The 18,305-nt window shown below is 44.5% G+C and overlaps 2 protein-coding genes across 11 annotated transcripts in view; one reads left to right on the plus strand and one right to left on the minus strand.

Annotated features, from left to right (window-relative positions):
* The window catches only part of N4BP2L2 (NEDD4 binding protein 2 like 2), a 99,991-nt gene extending 95,404 nt beyond the window's left edge, over positions 1-4,587 (minus strand). For 7 of the 9 annotated variants that reach the window (XM_074330093.1, XM_074330094.1, XM_019749587.2 and 4 more), the window contains exons 1-2: positions 4,415-4,566; positions 1,893-3,151 (exon numbers count right to left, since the gene is read on the minus strand). In XM_074330093.1, coding sequence (XP_074186194.1) covers positions 1,893-3,151; positions 4,415-4,429 — 1,274 coding nt within the window. In that variant the 5' untranslated portion in view covers positions 4,430-4,566. Of the gene's footprint in view, positions 1-1,892; positions 3,152-4,409 lie in introns of all 9 variants that reach the window. The other 2 variants (XM_074330096.1, XM_074330092.1) reach the window with 1 other exon arrangement.
* A 104-nt stretch (positions 4,588-4,691) lies between these two features.
* On the plus strand, positions 4,692-18,216 carry LOC141571082 (uncharacterized). 2 transcript variants are annotated; one of them, XM_074330098.1, is made up of 11 exons: positions 4,692-5,615; positions 5,974-6,050; positions 6,555-6,669; positions 6,970-7,089; positions 8,730-8,847; positions 9,269-9,356; positions 10,138-10,243; positions 15,140-15,241; positions 16,873-17,065; positions 17,434-17,570; positions 17,898-18,216. In XM_074330098.1, the coding sequence occupies exons 4-11, from the start codon at positions 7,032-7,034 to the stop codon at positions 18,209-18,211; spliced, it is 1,116 nt and encodes a 371-aa protein (XP_074186199.1). In that variant the 5' UTR covers positions 4,692-5,615; positions 5,974-6,050; positions 6,555-6,669; positions 6,970-7,031; the 3' UTR covers positions 18,212-18,216. The 2 variants fall into 2 exon arrangements, with proteins under 2 accessions (XP_074186199.1, XP_074186200.1); XM_074330099.1 differs by lacking the exon at positions 16,873-17,065 and having other exon boundaries at positions 17,898-18,126.
* The last annotated feature ends 89 nt before the right edge of the window (positions 18,217-18,305 follow it).

The raw sequence follows: 18,305 nt of genomic DNA on the forward strand, positions 1-18,305 counted from the left end.
AAGTTTAGGAAGAAGGGGATTTGACAATTACCCCAAGGAATGTGAACTTTAACCCCTATACTCATTTCTAGACATTAATACTAAACAATGCTGTTATGTAGTGCCCCAAATCAACTCTGATCTACCAAATCTTTACTTCGTCTCTTTCTTTAAAGCTCATTTTGAAAGCTAACTACTATATGAAGCTCTTCCTCACCAGAGAATAAGTGGCTTTATAGCCAATCCCAAACAAACAATTCTACTTCAAAAATCACTGATCTACCTACACAGATATTCTGGCTTCTTTAATCAAGCTCCTTCCAGTCAGGAGTCACATACAAAGTCGTGCTCACAACAGATATTAAAGGAGCAGGAAAGAAACACACGAACACTTATGTCCCTAGTTTGACCTCTTGTCACTTTTTGGAACTTCTCTCAAGTCCCTTACACTGAATTTATTCTGTTTAGCTTCTTCTTCTTCTACAAAACAAAAAGAATACACCCCATCTCACCAGATTTTTATATATAAAAGTACTCTGTAAATTGTAAATCATGACACAAATGGTAATTACTACTATAACTTCCATTCTTATAACATTATTTAATCTCTCAATGAAGAAACACATGTTATATATTATCACCTCTATAATTTCTCACTACAACTAGTCTCCCTGAAATTATACTGAATTACTACTTTATTCACCTTTAGTTTCAACATACTCCAATATGCTGTTCCAAACTTAATCTTTCTCTTATGTTTATTCTCTACTAAGTCCTAGTCAGGTGTCCATAGCTAGAAGATGCTTTGATGCAATTTCCAAATTTGAACTAATACTTTCCTCTGATATTATATTCTAAATCTAAGACTGCCCATGTTTGTGACAACTTCACTCTTAATTTCTATCCTTTCTAAAGAGTTGAAATTTCATCTTCTTTACAAAATCTTCACTAAAGCAAGAGGAATCAAAATGCAAAAACCTAAATTTAAATTCATGTACAAAGATCAGTCTACAGTCTAATCTGAAATATCTATATAAATTTAATCTTTCTCTAATTTCTCGTTTCCAAAGAAACCTTTGTTTAGATTGTTTAAATTGTCTCACAAATATAAAACATTTACAAAATGTTTTCCTTGGAACTTTTTATCCTCACCCAAAGATATCACATACATTTTCTTTTTCTCCTTATGTGGCATACACCTTGAATCATCCTACATAAACTACAAAGAATTTGTGTTGTTTTTCTTTATGCAACTTTTCACAACTGCATGGATGTATTCAAGTGCATCAATATTCTTTTTTTAAAAATGTAAACAGGAATTTGAAACATTCTGTCATGTAAAACACCATCAGTCTAACTTTATTACTTCAGATATTGCTCACTTCAAACTCCTTAAATTTAAAGAAACCAAAAAAGGATTCTTTCTGTCAGTCAAATGGTATGAACAGGACAGTGTTCATACCTGTTGATATCTCATTTGCTTCTCATGATAAATCCAGAAAAATAAGTATTACTCACTGTATTAACAGATAGCAAAACTTGTCCAAAGTCATAAAGTGACAAACTGAGTCAAAGCCCAAATCTTGTTAACCCTGACTCCAACTCTTCTTGAACAGCTGACTTAAAAGTGAAGGCCAGTACAGTTCTCAAATAGCATTGCTTTCACCACTGTCATAATTATACGTGGTGTACCTATTTTTAAATCCCTTAGCAAATTCTCAATATAAATATGCCAATTCTGCTTCCCTCTATCAGAAAACATCTTTTAAAATATTCAGTCAGATGCCATTCTCAGGTATAACAAATTAAAGATTTTCTACTAGAAACAGGAGGCATTTGTCATTGATTACAACCATCATTTATGATTTTTAAATAATGAATTACCAAGTATTCACTTGGTATCCTTTACTTACCGAGACAACGTTGTTTTCCCAGAACCAGGCAAGCCTCTTAAAAGAATAAGTAACTTCTGCAATTTATTTAACTTTTCCTCTTGAAACTGCTGGTTCATAAACCTGTCCATTCTATTCTGCTTGTCCATAGAAAGATCTTTCCAGCATTCTTCACTGGTTTCACAGAAACCATTACTCACAAATCCATCATGCACACTGTAGCCATTTCTATAGAGATTATCACTACCAATATTCTCGCTACAGTCAATATATTCATTGTTCTGATCAAAAGTCAAACAATTCCAATTAACTTGACAACTATTTACATAATATCCACTTCGAATCAGAGAGCCATCTCGGGCATGGAAACTATTTGATGGTGGACTTGGTGGAGCACTGAATCTTCGAATACTTAAGTGATAATTAGAACTGGGAAATGGAGGACCTCTGGGTACTATAAAAGAATGTGCTGATTGCCATTCAGGCCTGAAGGAAGTAAACGATACGTCACAAAATGTAGGTATTACTTGTCCATTACAAGGATATTTGCCTGGCTCATTCCCCACGTATTGCTGATAAACACAATGTGACTGAAGAGCATTACTAATATCTCTTCCCTTTTCTTCTTCATATTTTATCAGATCATTATTATGGTCCTGATAACATGGAATAAGTTGCTCCTCAGAGAGTTGGGGTTCCTTACAACTGCCTTCCAAATCATCTTTTTCATTTTCAAGCTCTTCAATTTCTTTGTAAAACTGGAATAATTCATTGTCAATCTCTGATTTTTTGGAGTTAAATTTCTGTTTCTCTTCTTGTGCTCTTTTGCCATCTATACCATTGGTAGTATCTGCTTGATTCCTCCTTTCCTTACATTTCTTTTTCTCAGGGGGTTTGTAAATGGGTCCTATAAATGCTTTACTTGTGCTATATATCTCATCATCTGCGGATACCAATGGAGGACTTGCAGCCTGTAAAACTTGTGAATCAATGGACTTAATAACATCCGGTCTACTACGGGGCATCTTATCACAGACACGTTTCAGAAAATCTGTAGTTTTGGTTTTGTGCTCCTGAGAATAACCATGTCCTCTGACATGAGTGATGGTCACAGGGACCCAATCATTTCCAGTTTTCTCTTGGCTTCTGTGAAAATTAGAACTACCATGATAGGGGAAAACAAAAGGCTCTTTGGTTGACTTCAACTTTTTACAGCATGGTTCACTTGTTAGTTCTTCCCCGTGTCCCAAAGATTTAGCTTCAATTTCACGATAAGGCATCTGAGGAGCAAAGAAATCACACAATTAATAGCTAATATTTTAAAAATCTAAAGGAAAGTTTCTTCAGAAACAAGGAATAGAAGAAGACATTTAAATTTGTGATGTAAGCATTAAATGGTAACATCGTCCCAAAATACAAAAATTATAAAATCGTAATTTTATAACCACTTACTATTTAAGTATTGTTGTAACAATGAATTAAAAGAGGGGTCTCATTGAAGGTAAGTAAATATCATTTTTTTTTAAAGGTGTATCTCACCTTTAATCTAAATGACACATTTCTGAATTCAGGGAACTTAAATAACTTAGTAAGTTTGGAAAGTTGAATCAATAATATACGTTTTGATGATACAGACACACAACTGTGTGCTAAGGAGGAGAGTAAATCTGCCAACCAAATTGACAAAAGCAAACTGGCTGCAAAAAATCACATCATAAACGTCTTCCTATTTAAAACCACTATGTCCATAGGAATAAATGGATCCAGCTCCCAAACTTCAGACAACCACTTCTCCTTAGCAATCACAGGCCAGATTAACTGAAATGCCAATCTTTGTGGGCTTCATAAAGTGGTGTAAAAGTGGTTTCCAAATGGGTGTTTTGCACTAAGAGAAAAAAATATTCAGCTGCAGTGAAAATGACGCAAATATGTCATACTATGTCTAGAAAAGAAATTCTGGCAGCTCCCCACATCAAAGCGCTCATCTTTTCCAGAGGGTCTACGTCGAACTCTGCTTCCCTTGAAATTTCTGTGGGGCCCTCAAGAGTACAATCCAAAAGCCTGTTTTACTCAATCATGCTTCATTCCGCCCGCTCTCTGGTGTTCTTCTAATGAGAGGAAAAACGAAAAGGCCAAAAAAGGCAAACTAGAGAATGGTACCAGAGAGACTCAAGGAAGACACATCCCAGAAACAGCCTCTACCTCTTGGCCTTCGTTTTCTCATTCGAACATGAGAAAAGTCTCAAAGAAGAACAGGGGGTTGCGGTAAGAGACCGGCCTATACACAACCTGAGCCCCACGGCCTCCCGACCTCGTCGAAAGGCAGCCGGGCAAAAGTGTATCACCCCTTTCTCTGTCCCAACGGAAACAGGTGCAGGTTCTGCCGGGAATTCGTTTACAGCTAACAGTAGGGGTTCGGCCAAGCGCCGGCGAGAACTCAAGTCTCTGACTGAAGAAACCGAAAACGTCACCACGACTCGCCACACACACACACACACACACACACACACACACACTTGAAAGGAGGTGTTTACTCACCTTACCCGGCAACTCTGCATTGACCTTCACTTCTCAATAAAATCTTCTAGAAAGACACTGGCCTCTGAAGAAGCTGAAGAAACGCGGATACACAACCCCAAAAACAGAGACCTACAGGGACTGAAAGACTCCAGCCGCACCTAGGGCTCAAGATGGCGGTCGCCTCACGATTACCCGGAAAACATCGCAGGCTTGCGCCAGGAATTGTGGGAATTGAAGTCCGGCGTCATGCCGACCTGGGACCCTTTGCGGACGGCGACTTGGTTTCCCAGAATCCATTGCGTCATAAACACACCAATTTGACAACAAGCATAGCCCGGAACTAGTTTCCAGATCTGGAGTAGGGAAGTTACTGAGAAACAGTAACTTTGGCCAAAAATGAGCGCGACGTTCTCTGGGGTTCACTCCTAAAGGAAAGAGAACGTGAGTGCCTGGCACCCCAAAAATATACGTAGGCGTCTTTCAGTGCTTTTAAGTTTTTAAGGCTTTTTAACAATCAGGCTTTTCAAAGGGGACTCAGCGTGTCAGTATGTGAAATACGCTTAGAACAGCAGCTGATACAAGTAATTACCGTGTGTTTATTAAATTAGAAATAAATACGAACCGAACAACTGTTAATCCTCAGCTCAGGGTTCCCTCTCCTTAGACCCGCTCCCTGCCCCGGCATTCTTTACCGTCCCTGCAAGGGAAACTGCTAATCTCTTCATAGTTAATAAATCTTTCTGTTCCCATAGCGTTTTAATGTATACATATAATAGTTAAAATCACAGTCTGGAATGTTTGCAGTTGATTATTTAACAGCCTTATGACCAAGAGTGCTGAGCAAAGCCATCCATCCCCTTACAAAGAAAAAATCTTCCTCAAATACAGATTCCCACATCGACCTTTGTCTGACGTTTCCTCTTGATTAGATTCAAGTGAATTGTGTCCTCAGAATATGACATCCAGAGGCACAGGATGTCTGTCTGTCCATTATAAGGTGATATTAGTCTTTATCAGCTGATCAAGGTGTTATCCAGTTTCTCCACTGTATATTTCCCTCCTGGCAACTAGTAAGCAATCTGTGAAGAGATACTTTGTGACCGATCTTGACCGTGATGGTTACAAACTGCTGAATTTTTCTTTAACTCCTTCAGGCCCGTCACATTTATTAGTCCTGATGCTGCTATTAAAGAAGAGACTTCCTTATTTATTTCTCTACTATTGGTATGAATTCATGTGTTACTTTCTGTTCAAAAAGTTATAATCCATTGCATTCTTTCTATTTATGTATTAGACTATTTTTAGGACAGTTTTATTCACAGAAAAATTGAGATGGTACAGAGTTCCCATGTAACCCCCCACCAAACACACTCACACACACACACACACACACACACACACACAGAATTTCCCTTACCTCTTGCATTATTATGATACATTGTTACAATTAACCAATATTGATACATTAATATCAACTACAATCCATAGTTATTCAGATTTCCTTAGTTTTTACTTAATGTCTTTTCTGTTTCAGGATCCCATCCAGGCTACCATATTACATGTAGTTGTCATTTCTCCTTAGGCTCCTCTGAGCTGTGACAGTTTCTCAGAAGCTACTTATTTTTCATGACCTTGAAAATTTTGAGGAAAACTGGTCAGGTATCTTTAGAATTTATTGGAATTTATCTGATGCTTTTCTCATAATTAGACTGGGGTTATGGGTTTTTGAGAGGAAGACCACAGAGGTAAAGTGTCATTTTCATCACGTCATAGCAAGGTTATATACTACCAACATAATTTCTGATTGTTTATGTTGAACCTGATCATCTGTTAAAGTAGTGATAGTCAGGTTTCTCCACTGTAAAGTTACTCTCTTACCGCCTTTCCATACTGCTCTTCTTGGCAGGAAGTCACTGTGCCCAGCACACATTTCTGGAGTGGGGGGCCTCAAGCAAGTCACTGTTCCCGCCACATAAATGTTACACCCAGCAGTAGGGTTTGTGAGAAAAGTGAATGAAACCTGGCTCACAGTAGGGCCATGTAGTGCTAACTGGTATTTGATAGTTATGTTTGTAATTGCTTCCTGTGGGCTAGGCTCATAGCCTTTAAATGAAGCCCTGAGGACATGAATCAGGGCGTTGACTTCTCGGCCTCTTCTTCCAGTGCATGCTCAACCAATGCTTGGCAAATTGAAAGGAATTAGTAATGATGCCCAGCCTGCGCAAGACACTGTTCTGAGGACGCCCAGAGACTCCTCGGCCCTCCCACAATCCTAGGGGTAGGTATTCTTGTCACCTCCATTTTGCAGAGGAGGAAATTGAAACAGAAAAAGAATACATTCTTTCCAGAATCCCACAGCTGGTAGGTCTCACCAGAGCACCGGAACTTGGCAGTCTGGCTTTTCTCAGCTGCTGCCTGGAAGGAGAGGGGCGGGAGAGGAGAGCTGGACAAAGATCACGCCCCGCCTGTCTTCTCTGATGCTTTCAGGGAGGCCACGTTTCCCAGAGAACCTTAGTGGGGGGTAGTCCAAAGCAGATGTAGCGGGTCCAGTTACAGCAGCAAGGGTCACATGCTTCAGCCCAGACAGGACAAGGATCCGGCACATTCTCTGGTGAAGACTTTCCCAGTCACTGCTCCAGCATGCCGCAGCCTGGGCTTTGGATGGCACTGGCCCCTCTACCGGCCGCCTTCAATGCAAGTGAGTCAATGCAGCCATGACACCTGGGTGCATGCTGTGTGCTGGGACCCATGGCCTCTACCTGCATCCTCTGTCAGACTTCTCATCAATTCTATACACAGTACAATTAACAGTCACTTTTCAGATGAGGACACTGGGGCTCAGAAAGAGTCAATAATTTGGCCAAGAGCATGTTGTCAGTAAGTGTCAGGTCCAGGTACAGACTCAGCCCATGGCCTTCATCACTGCTGGGGCACTGCCTAGAAGGAAGGGCGGGAGGGAGCATGCTCTGCTGCCCTCCCTCTTCTGGGTTTCTCTGACCTGCACTTGTTCCCTTATCATCTGCAGGCCTCCATGCTCTCCACCACCCAGGTGAGGCCACCTTCTGCACACAGCCTTCCCCTACCCAGGTTCTCAGGGGTCACTCCCTCTATGGTCTCCTCGTCCTTCTACTCTGCACCTTCTCTCGGGCCCTGGTTCTATAGGCCCTAATGGGTGTTAATTTTTCTTGATGAATTGTCTGCCTCTCTGGGACTCATGTGAAACAAATACTTGTGGTTAGTTGGCTATATCAGATAAAAGTTTTATATATACATAAACTTACATCTTTTATATATTTAAAGTACAAATCTTATGTATAATCTTATTTCTTATATATAGCATATATAAAGATGTGAATTTATATTGTTATTTAATATATATATATATATATATATATATATATATATATATATATTTATTTATTTGAGGTATAAATCACATAGAGAATAGAAAATCTTTTTCATTTAGTGTCCAAAATTCTTGAGGTAGCTGTTGTGACCCAATAGAACAGAGTAAAACCGAGGTGGAGAGACATTGCTAACTGGTAGTGGGTTGGAGAGCTGAAATCTGAATCAGGTCTGTCTGTCCCCAAAGTCTGTGGCTTCTCCACTGAAACCCAGGGCCTCTTGGGGTCCCCCATCAGGATTTGCTGAGCAGTTTTGAGGTAAAGTTCCAGCGGCCCTTCCTTGGGTCTGTAGCCCAGCAGTTTCCTTGGGGGGAGGTTGGGGACAGGAGCATAGAGAGGAGCCACACACCAGACCTCTGGAACTGCCGGGGGTGGGGGGCACAAACAGGAGCCTGCCCTCCATGCCCCCAGCCCACTCCAGATCCCCGAGGGTCTCAGGGTGGCTCTGGCCAGAACTGCGACCTCTCTGAGTCCCAGCTCCCTTCCCCACGTGTAAAATGAGAGGGCTGACCAGATGAAATGTCAGCCCAGTTATTCTCTGATGCTAATGGCAGAGCGCTCGGAGCACCTGGAAATTCTAGGAGGTGAGCGTGACCACAAAGCCATAAGGTCTCTTCAGTGTCATGTTTCTGGGGTCTGGGGATGGGGGACTCTCAGCAATGTGCAGCCCCTGTTACATGATCTTTGTGCTTTTCTTTCCCGTGTCTCATGCTGGCTATGTCCAGAAGAGCTGTCATCCTCAGCACCAGCCGTGTGCCCACCTCTCAGTGAAGGCCATTTGTTAGGACAGTTTGTCAAAACAGTTTGTCAGTAATTGCAGGCTTTTGGTAAAGTGACATCATTGCAGGAGAAGGCCCAGCTCAGGGGGCTCTCTAGAGACCATGGTGCAGTGCCCTCACGCCCACCCTGCCCTCCCCTCCTTTGTTCTCTGCAGGGACGGCCATCCTCTCTCCCTGCAGTGGGGCCCACTGCCATCTCCTGTGCCTTGTCATCTGCTTGCTAGGCCAGCACTGCCTGACTGGAAGCTGCCTGCAGTGCCCTGCAGGCTTTTAGTAAGGAGTACACACCCTGTGCCCCAGGAAGAGAGGAGGGAAATGGCTGGAAGGGGAAGGGGTTGAGGGAGGTTGGGGGCTACCCAGAGACCCTCTGGGAGGCCCTGCCTCAGGGTGTCTGTGCAGGGGACTGACCTTTTCCAGTCTCCTCGGTGTTGCCCATCAGCTCTGAGTCATCCAGTTGGCACACTCTCCCTTCTCCATCCAGCCAGTCCCAGTTGGGTCAGGCAGAAAGTAGGCCAGAGATGGGCCAGATGATGGTGTCCCCAGGCTGGTGGCAGATCCAGATGGACCCAGGCCAAGTGTGAAGGGCCTCTGTGCCATCTCTGCTGCCATTGAGGCCCAGTAGTCCCCGGGCTGGGCAGCCTCCCGGGCTCATGGGGCCTCTGCTCAGTCGCTCAGCTTCCTTTGGCATTTGCAGCCGCCTGGATGGAAGGTCAGCTCTGCAGCTGTGCCCCACTGGAGCCTGCAGTGCGCTCCCAGGACTCACAGACAGCAAGGACAGCCAGGTGATCCCCGGGAAATGACCGCTCCTGGTCTCAGCCATTCCTGGGTGGGGTGTCCTAGAGGTTATCAGGAAGTCCCCAGAAGAGGCTAAATCTCTCAGCATTAGAACAAGCCTCATCCTTGCTGATACGAGTAAAAGTAAGGTGGTGATACTCCCTTGGCAAGGCAGCCTACACTCCCTGCCCACCTCTGACCCAACACCCAGGGACTTGCCCCGCCACTTTTACCTGGAAACAGGTATAACCCACCTCTAGGCTGCTGTGGGGATTCCATGAGGTGACGCCCGTGAAGTGTTGGGAGGTTTGGAGCCACTGTCCCCTCATGATACGCTGTTAAGATAGAAGCCATGGATCTGTGGAGTAACGCCCACAGCAGTCACCTGGTGAGTCAGTCATTCACCATGTGTCACCAGGCACCTACTGTGTGCAGCACTGGGTACAGAGGACAGTGTCAGGCACAGCTCTGTCCCCTGGGAGCTGGCCATCCTTCAGAGCTGTAAGTGCCCTAGGCAGTAAGTGCTGGAGCTGCAGCCTCCACCGAGAGTTAGAGGAAAAGGCAAGACCCTCGCTTATCCAGGAAGCTCCCCTCATCACAACACATGGAGGCAATGTTGGTGGTAATTTTTACAGAGGAAATTGGAGGGGCAGGGAGGTTAGGGGATCTGCAAAAACACTTGTCAAAGTAAGCACCAGAGCTGAGATGCCAAGTCTCAGCAGTGTCCAGGTACAGGGTTAGTCACGACCTACTGGTCGTCTCACCTGTTGTTTCCCTGTTGGCCCTCAGCAGTACCTGCCTAGACAGGAGCCAAGCTCGCAGCATGCTGGCTGTGTCTTCTGCCCTCTGGGCTACTTCACAGATGGAGGCCTCGGTGTCCAGCCCTGCCCCACAGGTAGGTGAGAGTGGGCTGGTGACCCTAACAACATTGGACAAGGAGGGTGCGGGGGTCCACGTGCTCGGATTGGCCTGCACCCCCCCCAGGTGGCTCTGAGGGGCAGAGTCCAGCTACTCCTGGGCCCCAAAAATGCACCCACAGGACTGTGGGGAGGATGAAGTGAGACAGTGCAGAAGGAGGGGTGTATGCAGAGCGGAGAGGCGTGTGAGTTGGGAAGATGGTTGAAGTACTGGTTCGGCTCCTCACAGGTCTTACTAAGAACCGTAAAACTTCCTGTATAAGGGTCTGTACATATTGTTACTTTCATCCCCCAGTATTTCATGTTTCTGGATGCTATTATAATGAAATTGTATTTTTTATTTCAATTTCCAATTATTTGTATCTAGTATTGATATTTTTCAATTTGTTTTTTATTGTGGTGAAATACATGTAACATAAAATTTACCATCTTAACCATCTCTAAGTGTACAGTTTAGTGGTATTAAATACATTCATAATATTGTCCAGCCATCATCACCACTCATCTCCAAATCTCTTTTCATCTTGTAAAGCTGAAGCTTTATACCATTAAACACTAACTCCCCATTCTCTGTATGCCTGTCCCCTGGAAACCACCATTCTACTTTCTATCTCTATGAGTTTGACTATTCTAGGTACCTCATGTAAGTGGAATCATGGTATTTGTCTTTTTGTGACTGGTTTATTTCACTTAGCACAATGTCCTCAAGATTCATCCATGTTGTAGCATATCAGAGTTTCCTTCCTTTTTTAGACTGAACAATATTCTGTTATATGGATATACCACTTTTGTTTATCCATTCATCCATCAGTGACCAATTGGATTGCTTCCACCTCTTGGCTATTATGAATAATGCTGTTATGAGCATGGGTATGCAAATATCTCTTCATAACCCTGGCTAGTATTGACTTTTTTCTATTGACTTGTATCCTTCAATCTTACCTGCTTCATTTATTTGTTATAGTAGCTTTTTATATGTGCAGATTTTTTAGGATTTTCTCTTCACACAATCACATTATCTGTTAGACTTTTTAACATCTATCTTTTCAATCCGTATGCCTTTATTACTTTTCCTTGCCTTATTACACTGTCTATGAACTCTAATACTATTTTGAATAGAATTGAACATCCTTGCTTTGTTCTAAATATTAGAGAAAAGCATTCAGTTTTTTTACCATTATGTATGATGTTAGCTATAGTTTTTTATAGATGCCTTTAATCAGGTTGAGGACATTCTCTTCTATTTCTAGTTTGCGGAGAGTTGTTATCTTAGATGGGTATTTGATTTTTGTCCTGTGTTTTTCTGCATTGATTGAGATGAGCATATGGTTTATCTCCTTTGTTGTGATAAGATGATGAGTATCATTGTTTTTTGAATGTTTAATCAACCTTGCATTCCTGAGATAAACTCCACATGGTTGTGACATTTTATCCTTTCTATATATCACTGAATTTGATTTGCTAAATTTTTTGTAAGAATTCTTGTATCTATGTTCATGAGAGATATTAGTCTGTAGTTTTCATTTCTGGTTTCTTTGGTTTTTTTTGTTTGTTTGTTTTGTTTTCTTTTGTTTCTTTTTTTTAAATTAAATTTATTGGGGTGACAATTGTTAGTAAAATTACATAGATTTCAGGTGTACAATTCTGTATTACATCATCTATAAATCCCATTGTGTGTTCATCACCCAGAGTCAGTTCTCCTTCCATCACTATATATTCGATCCCCCTTACCCTCATCTCCCACCCCCCACCCCCCACCCTCCTTACCCTCTGGCAACCACTAAACTATTGTCTGTGTCTATGAGTTTCTGTTTCTCATTTGTTTGTCTTGTTCTTTTGTTGTTTTTGTTTTATATACCACGTATCAGTGAAATCACATGGTTCTCTGCTTTTTCTGTCTGACTTGTTTCGCTCAGCATTACTCTCTCAAGATCCATCCATGTTGTCACAAATGTTCCTATATCATCTTTTCTTACTGCCGAATAGTATTCCATTGTGTATATATACCACAACTTCTTCATCCATTCATCTATCGAAGGACATTTTGGTTGTTTCCATGTCTTGGCCACCATAAATAAAGCTGCAATGAACATTGGAGCAAAGCCTTGTGATCAGAGAATATGCATGGTATGATTTCAATCTTCTTAAATTTGTTGAGACTGATTTTATGTCCCAATATATGGTCTATCCTTGAGAATGTTCCATGTACACTAGAAAAGAATGTGTAGTCTGATGTTTTAGGATGAAGTGCTCTATAAATGTCAATTATGTCCATTTCATCTAATGTGTCATTTAGGGCTACTATTTCGTTATTTATTTTCTGTTTGGATGATCTATCCATAGCTGTCAATGATGTATTTAAGTCCCCTAGTATAATTGTGTTTTGGTCAATTTCTCCCTTTAGTTCTGTTAGTAGTTGCTTGGTGTATTTCGGTGCTCCCTGATTGGGGGCATAAATATTGATGACTGTTATGTCTTCTTGTTGTACAATCCCTTCACCATTATGAAATGTCCATCTTTGTCTCTTGTTATCTTTTTCACCTTGAAGTCTGTTTCATCTGATATCATTATGGCTACACCTGATTTTCTCTGGGTACCATTTGCTTGGAGTGTCAATTTCCACCCTTTCACTTTGAGTCTATGCTTGTCCTTGTAGCTGAGATGTGTCTCTTGGAGACAGCATATGGTTGGGTTTAGTTTTTTGATCCAATCTGCTACTCTGTGCCTTTTTATTGGTGAGTTCAGTCCATTTACATTTAGGGAGATTATTGATATGTGAGGATTTCCTGTCATTCTATCTTTAGTTTTCTGGTAAGGCTGTGTCTCCATTGTTTCTTTGCCTTTTTGTTGTCTATTATTTCTGTGTGGTGGTATTCTATGATGTTTCCCTCTGTTTCTTCTTTTATTTCAGTATATATTTCAGTTCTGGATTTTTTTGAGTGGTTACCCTTAAGTTTATGTAAAAGAAAGTTTGATATTTAGAGTATTCCATTTTCTTCAGCACGCTTACTTTCTCCATTCCCATATTCCGGTTCAGGCCTTTACTCTCCCCCTTTTTGAGTTTTGGTTGCCACAAATTGTCCCTGTTGATGGTGGTCGAATAGCCTCCTTTAGTATTTCTTGTAGTGCAGGTCGTGTATTAGAAAATTCCCTCAGCTTCTGTATGTCTGGAAAGGTCTTTATTCCTCCTTCATATCTAAAGGATATCTTTGCTGGATATATTATTCTTGGCTCATGATTTCTCTCTTTCAATAGTTTGAATATTTGGTTCCACTCCCTCCTGGCTTGTAGAGTTTCTGCTGAAAAATCTGATGATAATCTAATGGGCTTTCCTTTGTAAGTTACCGTCTTCTTTTCCCTGGCTGCCTTGAGGATTCTTTCTTTGTCGTTGATTTTAGACAGCTTCAATACAATGCGCCTTGGAGAAGGCCTGTTGGGATTGAGGTAACTAGGTGTTCTATTTGCTTCTTGGATTCGAGGGTCCAGTTCTATCCACTTCTTTGGTTTTTATATCAAAGTAATACTGGTCTCATAAAATTAATTGCAAAGAAGTCCCCGCTCCTCTATTTTATGAAAGAATTTATGTAAATTTGGTATGAGTTATTTCTTAAGTGTTGTATAGAACTCAGTAAAGCCTTAGGGCCTAGAGTTTTCTTGATGGGAAGGTCCTTAATTAAAAATTCAATTTCTGTAATAAATTTTTTTTAATCTAAGTTTATTGGGGTGAAAATTGTTAGTAAAGTTACATGGATTTCAGGTGTACACTTCTGTATTACATCATCAATAAATCCCATTGTGTGTTTACCACCCAGAGTCAGTTCTCCTTCCATCACCATATACTTGATCCCCTTTACCCTCATCTACCACCCCTTTCCGCTTTTACCCTCTGATTTCTGTAATAAATTTAAAGCTTTTCAGATTGTTTTGTTTCTTCTTGTGAGAATTTGGTAATTTATGTCTTTCAAGGAATGTGTCAATTTCATTTAAGCTGTAAAATTTATTGTCATAGAGTTATTCATATTATTCCCTTATTATCCTTTTAGTTTCTCATCTGTAGTGACATCTCTTTTTCATTCCTGATATGGATATAGGTACTTTGTGTTCTTTCTTTTTTTCTTGATCAATCTAGTTTATCAATTTTATTTATCTTTTTTTCTAAGAACTACTTTCAGTTTTATTGATTTTCCTTATTTCTTTTTCTATTTTATTGATTCCTGTTATTATTATATCCTTCCTTTTACTTGCTTTGGTTTTATGCAATGTTTTTCTGGCTTCCTACAGTGGAAACATTACTGATTTTACACCTTTCTCATTTACTAATATAGGCATTCAATTTATAGGTACTTAAGCCTATAAATTTGAATCTATAAGTTGCTTTAGCTACATCTCACTAATTTCATGTTTTTGGGTTTTAGTATCATTCAAGTTGAAAGGTTTTCTAATTTTTTTGTGATATTTTTTGACCAGTGGTTTGCTCAGAAAACTGTTGTCTAATTTTCAACCATTTAGGGGCTTTTCTAGATGTCTTACTGATTCCTATTTTAATCATTGCAGTCAGAAAACATATTATCTGAATAGATATGGGAGCCGGGCCCAGGAGGTACCAGGCAGGGAGGGCAGAGAGAGCCCTCCCAAAAGAGGAAGCAGGTTTTTGGAAAACCAGAGAGCAAAGCCTTTGCTTCCCTGACCTTCTTCTTGACAGTGATGCCTCCCCAGGGCCCTGGGTGGGGTCCAGCCACATCCTGGGTGATCCAGACCCTCTCAGAGGCCAGCCCTGGACCTGGCCTCGAAGCTCACACTCTCTCAACCTGTGGGCTCCTCCCAAAACTAATCTCATGGCATGGCAGGACCCACCATAAGACTTCTCCTCCCAGGCCACTTCTGCCCAGACGGTGCTACCACTGTGCCACTCCCGGCCAGGAGCTCTGAGGGCAAGAGGGAGACACCCCACCCCAACACCAGCTTCTGCTGGACAGGTCAGTTCTGAACGCCGTGGTAAGAGTGACTTTGCTAACGTTGCTAAGTAGGTGCTTATCCAAAGGCTGCTCGAGGCTGACTTGCAATGCCCACTACGGCCAGCAGCACGTCCATGCACCTGTGAGGGGTGAACACAGTGCAGCATCCCCCTCAGGCCCCCAGCTCTGGGATCCCGTGTTCTCTGTGCTCAGCTGGGAAAGTGAGGACCTGCACAGGAAGTACAAAGGCAGCGGATTATTCTACCTAGAGCATAAAGACAGAGGGGTAACATGGCTGGGAACCCTTAGTGCTGAGGCCTTTCCTGGGTGGGTGCTGTGAGGGCAGGCGGGTCCTCTCAGCCGCACTGATTCAGTGTCTGGGCTTAAGGCAGACCACCACTCTCTGCGACAGTGGCATGTGGTGTTTGGGGCTCTGGGTGGCCTTTGAGGCCCCTCTCAGCTCTGACATCCTGAGCCTGTGACTTTGTGACCTGGCAGATGAGGAAAGACCCCAAGCACCAGTGGGGTGGGGCTGGCGCACCTACTGGGTGTCAGCTCCTGCGCCATGTATTAGCTCATGCAACACTGTCATACCCAACAGCTGAGCTTCAGAGGTCAACTAAGTGGCTTGGGTCACGCAGTATGAGGTCACAATGCAAACTGACACCTGTCTCATTACTCTGCATGCCCCCTCAACCCCCAGCAAATGAGAGATGGCGGTTGGACAGGCTTTTGAGGGACAAGAAAGACACACCAGGAACAAGCTCCTCAGACCTTCCATTTCACCCAGTTCTCAGGTCTAGTCCTGGGAAAATGGTTCAAGGAAACAGATTTCTGTGATGGGGTCTCTCAGCTGCTTTTCCGTGACTTTCGGAAGCCACCAAGCCCCTGGGCCATTCCTCAGAGCCGGCGGAGAGCAGGCTCCTCACTCAACACAGATACCTCCTTTGCAGGCCCAGGTCAAGGCTGCCCCCACCCAGGAGACACAGTTCTAGGTAGGAAGGAGCTGTTTCCTCCACAGGCCCCAGGAGCTGAAACATGAGGGGTGACACTGACTCCCCCTCCAGGAGCCCCGGTTCCCACGTGAGGGCAGAGTGGGGACAGCAGTTTCCCCAGGCTGGGCCAGAGCATTGGGCACACCAGAACTGGGAAGTGAACTAGCCTCCAAGACAGGGGCTGTGGCCTGGTGTGAGCCAGTCAGCCTAAATTTCACTTCTCCCAGGGCTGTGGCAGCATTCGCTGGTACCTGCCATAGGCCTGGCGCTGCACAGCGCTGTCACCTTGGGCAATGTCGGTTAGTCCTCACAGCAAGCCTTGGAGGACATGTTGTTATGATTCCTATTTCATCAAAAGGAAAATAGGGGTTGAGAAGTCGGGGGAACTCCCAACGTCTGTGGACTGTGCTACTGAGGCTGCAGGAGCCCCCTGCAGGCTGTGGCCCTGGCAGCTACTTGGGGGGACAGGCCCCCAACTCTGCACCTCAGGGGCCTCCCTTCCTGGCACATGGGGCTGCTGGCCCATTCCTTGCACCCCCAGGCCCGCAGGACGATAGGCACACCAGGGCCTGGGAAGGCTTCACTGCGTCTCTTGGGGAACCAGCAGCCCAGGCCCTTCAGAGAGAACGCGAGTGATGTGGGCTGTCCTCTCCCCAGTTCTCAGCCATTGTCTGCAGTGCCCGGCAGGACACTTCTGCCCCAGCAGAGCCACCCACCCCATCCCGTGCCAGCCCGGCACATTCAACCCCCACCCGGGCCAGGATGAAGCTGCAGACTGCGTTCCGTGCCCAGCAGGCAGGGCCTGTACCCAGGCTGGGCTGACTCAGCCAGGCACCAAGTGCACGCCGGGGTAAGGGTTTTAGATTTCTCCATGATGGGGTGACAGGATGGGGGCTCAGCATCCTCGCCCTACCACCGGCATAGATAGGGTCAGACCCTTGGGTTCAGGAGAGACTTCCCCAAGCATCCACCCTCTCGGAGTCCTGGGAGGGCCCCTGCCTCCACATCAGGGCTCAGTGTCACATCAGCGGGGCTCCAGGACCTCCCTGCAGAGGCAGCTGGGAACTCCTGGCTTCTCCGTGGGGAATAGGGAGCTCAGAGAGGCCCGGTTACTGTGCCAAAGCTACACAGCAAGCCCATGGGCACAGTGGGACTTTCCTGTGACTCTCCAGGATGTTGGGCTTTGTGGAGTGGGTACCAGCTCCTTCGTTGTCACAGGTACATGTGCCCAGTGGGCTCTTCTAGCCCCCACGCCCATACCCACACCTGCCCGGCCGGGACCTTCAGCAGGCACCATAGCCTCTCCTCCCTGTCGCAGTGTGAGACCTGCCCCGCAGGACTGGCCTGCCCTCCAGGTGAGTGAGGAGGCAGAGCAGCTGCCTCCCTGCCTGTGGGACCCCTCCCTTGGTGAAGAACCAGCTGGGCTCCAAGGCAGGAAGGCCAGGAAACAGCGCCTTCTGTCCCCACCAAGAGCATGGTCCACCTCACCTTAGGTACCTAAGCATGAGCCAGGAAGAGCAGCCAAGCCCCACCCGCTGCCTCAGTGGGGCGGCTTCTGGGCCACGGCTAACCCAGGCGCCCCTTCCTTCCCCACCGCCCAGACATGTCCCTGACACTCGCCAGAGGGATATGGTTGGAGGGGCTATTGCACCTCCAGACCTGGTTCAAGACTGTCTTTGCAGGAACTGGGGGTCCAAACTGGCCCCCCACCCCCTGCCCAGCTGGCCATTATTGCCCTCCGGGAACCAAACAGCCAACCCAGTTCCAGTGTCCCCCGGGCACCTGGAGTAACCAGACCAGACTGACCGCAGGCGAGGAGTGTGCACCCTGTCCCAGGGGCTGGTTCTGCGTCAGTGGAGCCCAGGTGCCCTCAGGGGCATGCAGAGCTGGACATTACTGCCCACAAGGTGAGTGGAGCCAGGGTCTTCCTGGCAAGGTCACAGGTAAGTGCCAGGAGGGAATGTCATGGGCCAGCCTGCACACCTCCGCGGATTAAGGTTAGCCTTCAGAAGACCTTCCTGAGAGGAGGGCTGGGACTGGCCAGCCACTGAGCATCCTGCCGGGTTCACAGGGCATCTCAGCCCAGACAT

This window comes from Rhinolophus sinicus, linkage group LG04 (assembly GCF_036562045.2).
Source record: "Rhinolophus sinicus isolate RSC01 linkage group LG04, ASM3656204v1, whole genome shotgun sequence".
Taxonomy (NCBI): Eukaryota; Metazoa; Chordata; class Mammalia; order Chiroptera; family Rhinolophidae; genus Rhinolophus; species Rhinolophus sinicus.

Excerpts from the sequence above, each read along its gene's own strand:
- LOC141571082 (XM_074330098.1), top strand. The coding sequence starts at position 7,032 with ATGCCGCAGCCTGGGCTTTGGATGGCACTGGCCCCTCTACCGGCCGCC. Across the intron at positions 7,090-8,729 it reads ACCGGCCGCCTTCAATGCAA|GGACGGCCATCCTCTCTCCC; the intron begins GTGAGTCAATGC and ends TGTTCTCTGCAG. Across the intron at positions 17,066-17,433 it reads GGCACCAAGTGCACGCCGGG|GTACATGTGCCCAGTGGGCT; the intron begins GTAAGGGTTTTA and ends TCGTTGTCACAG.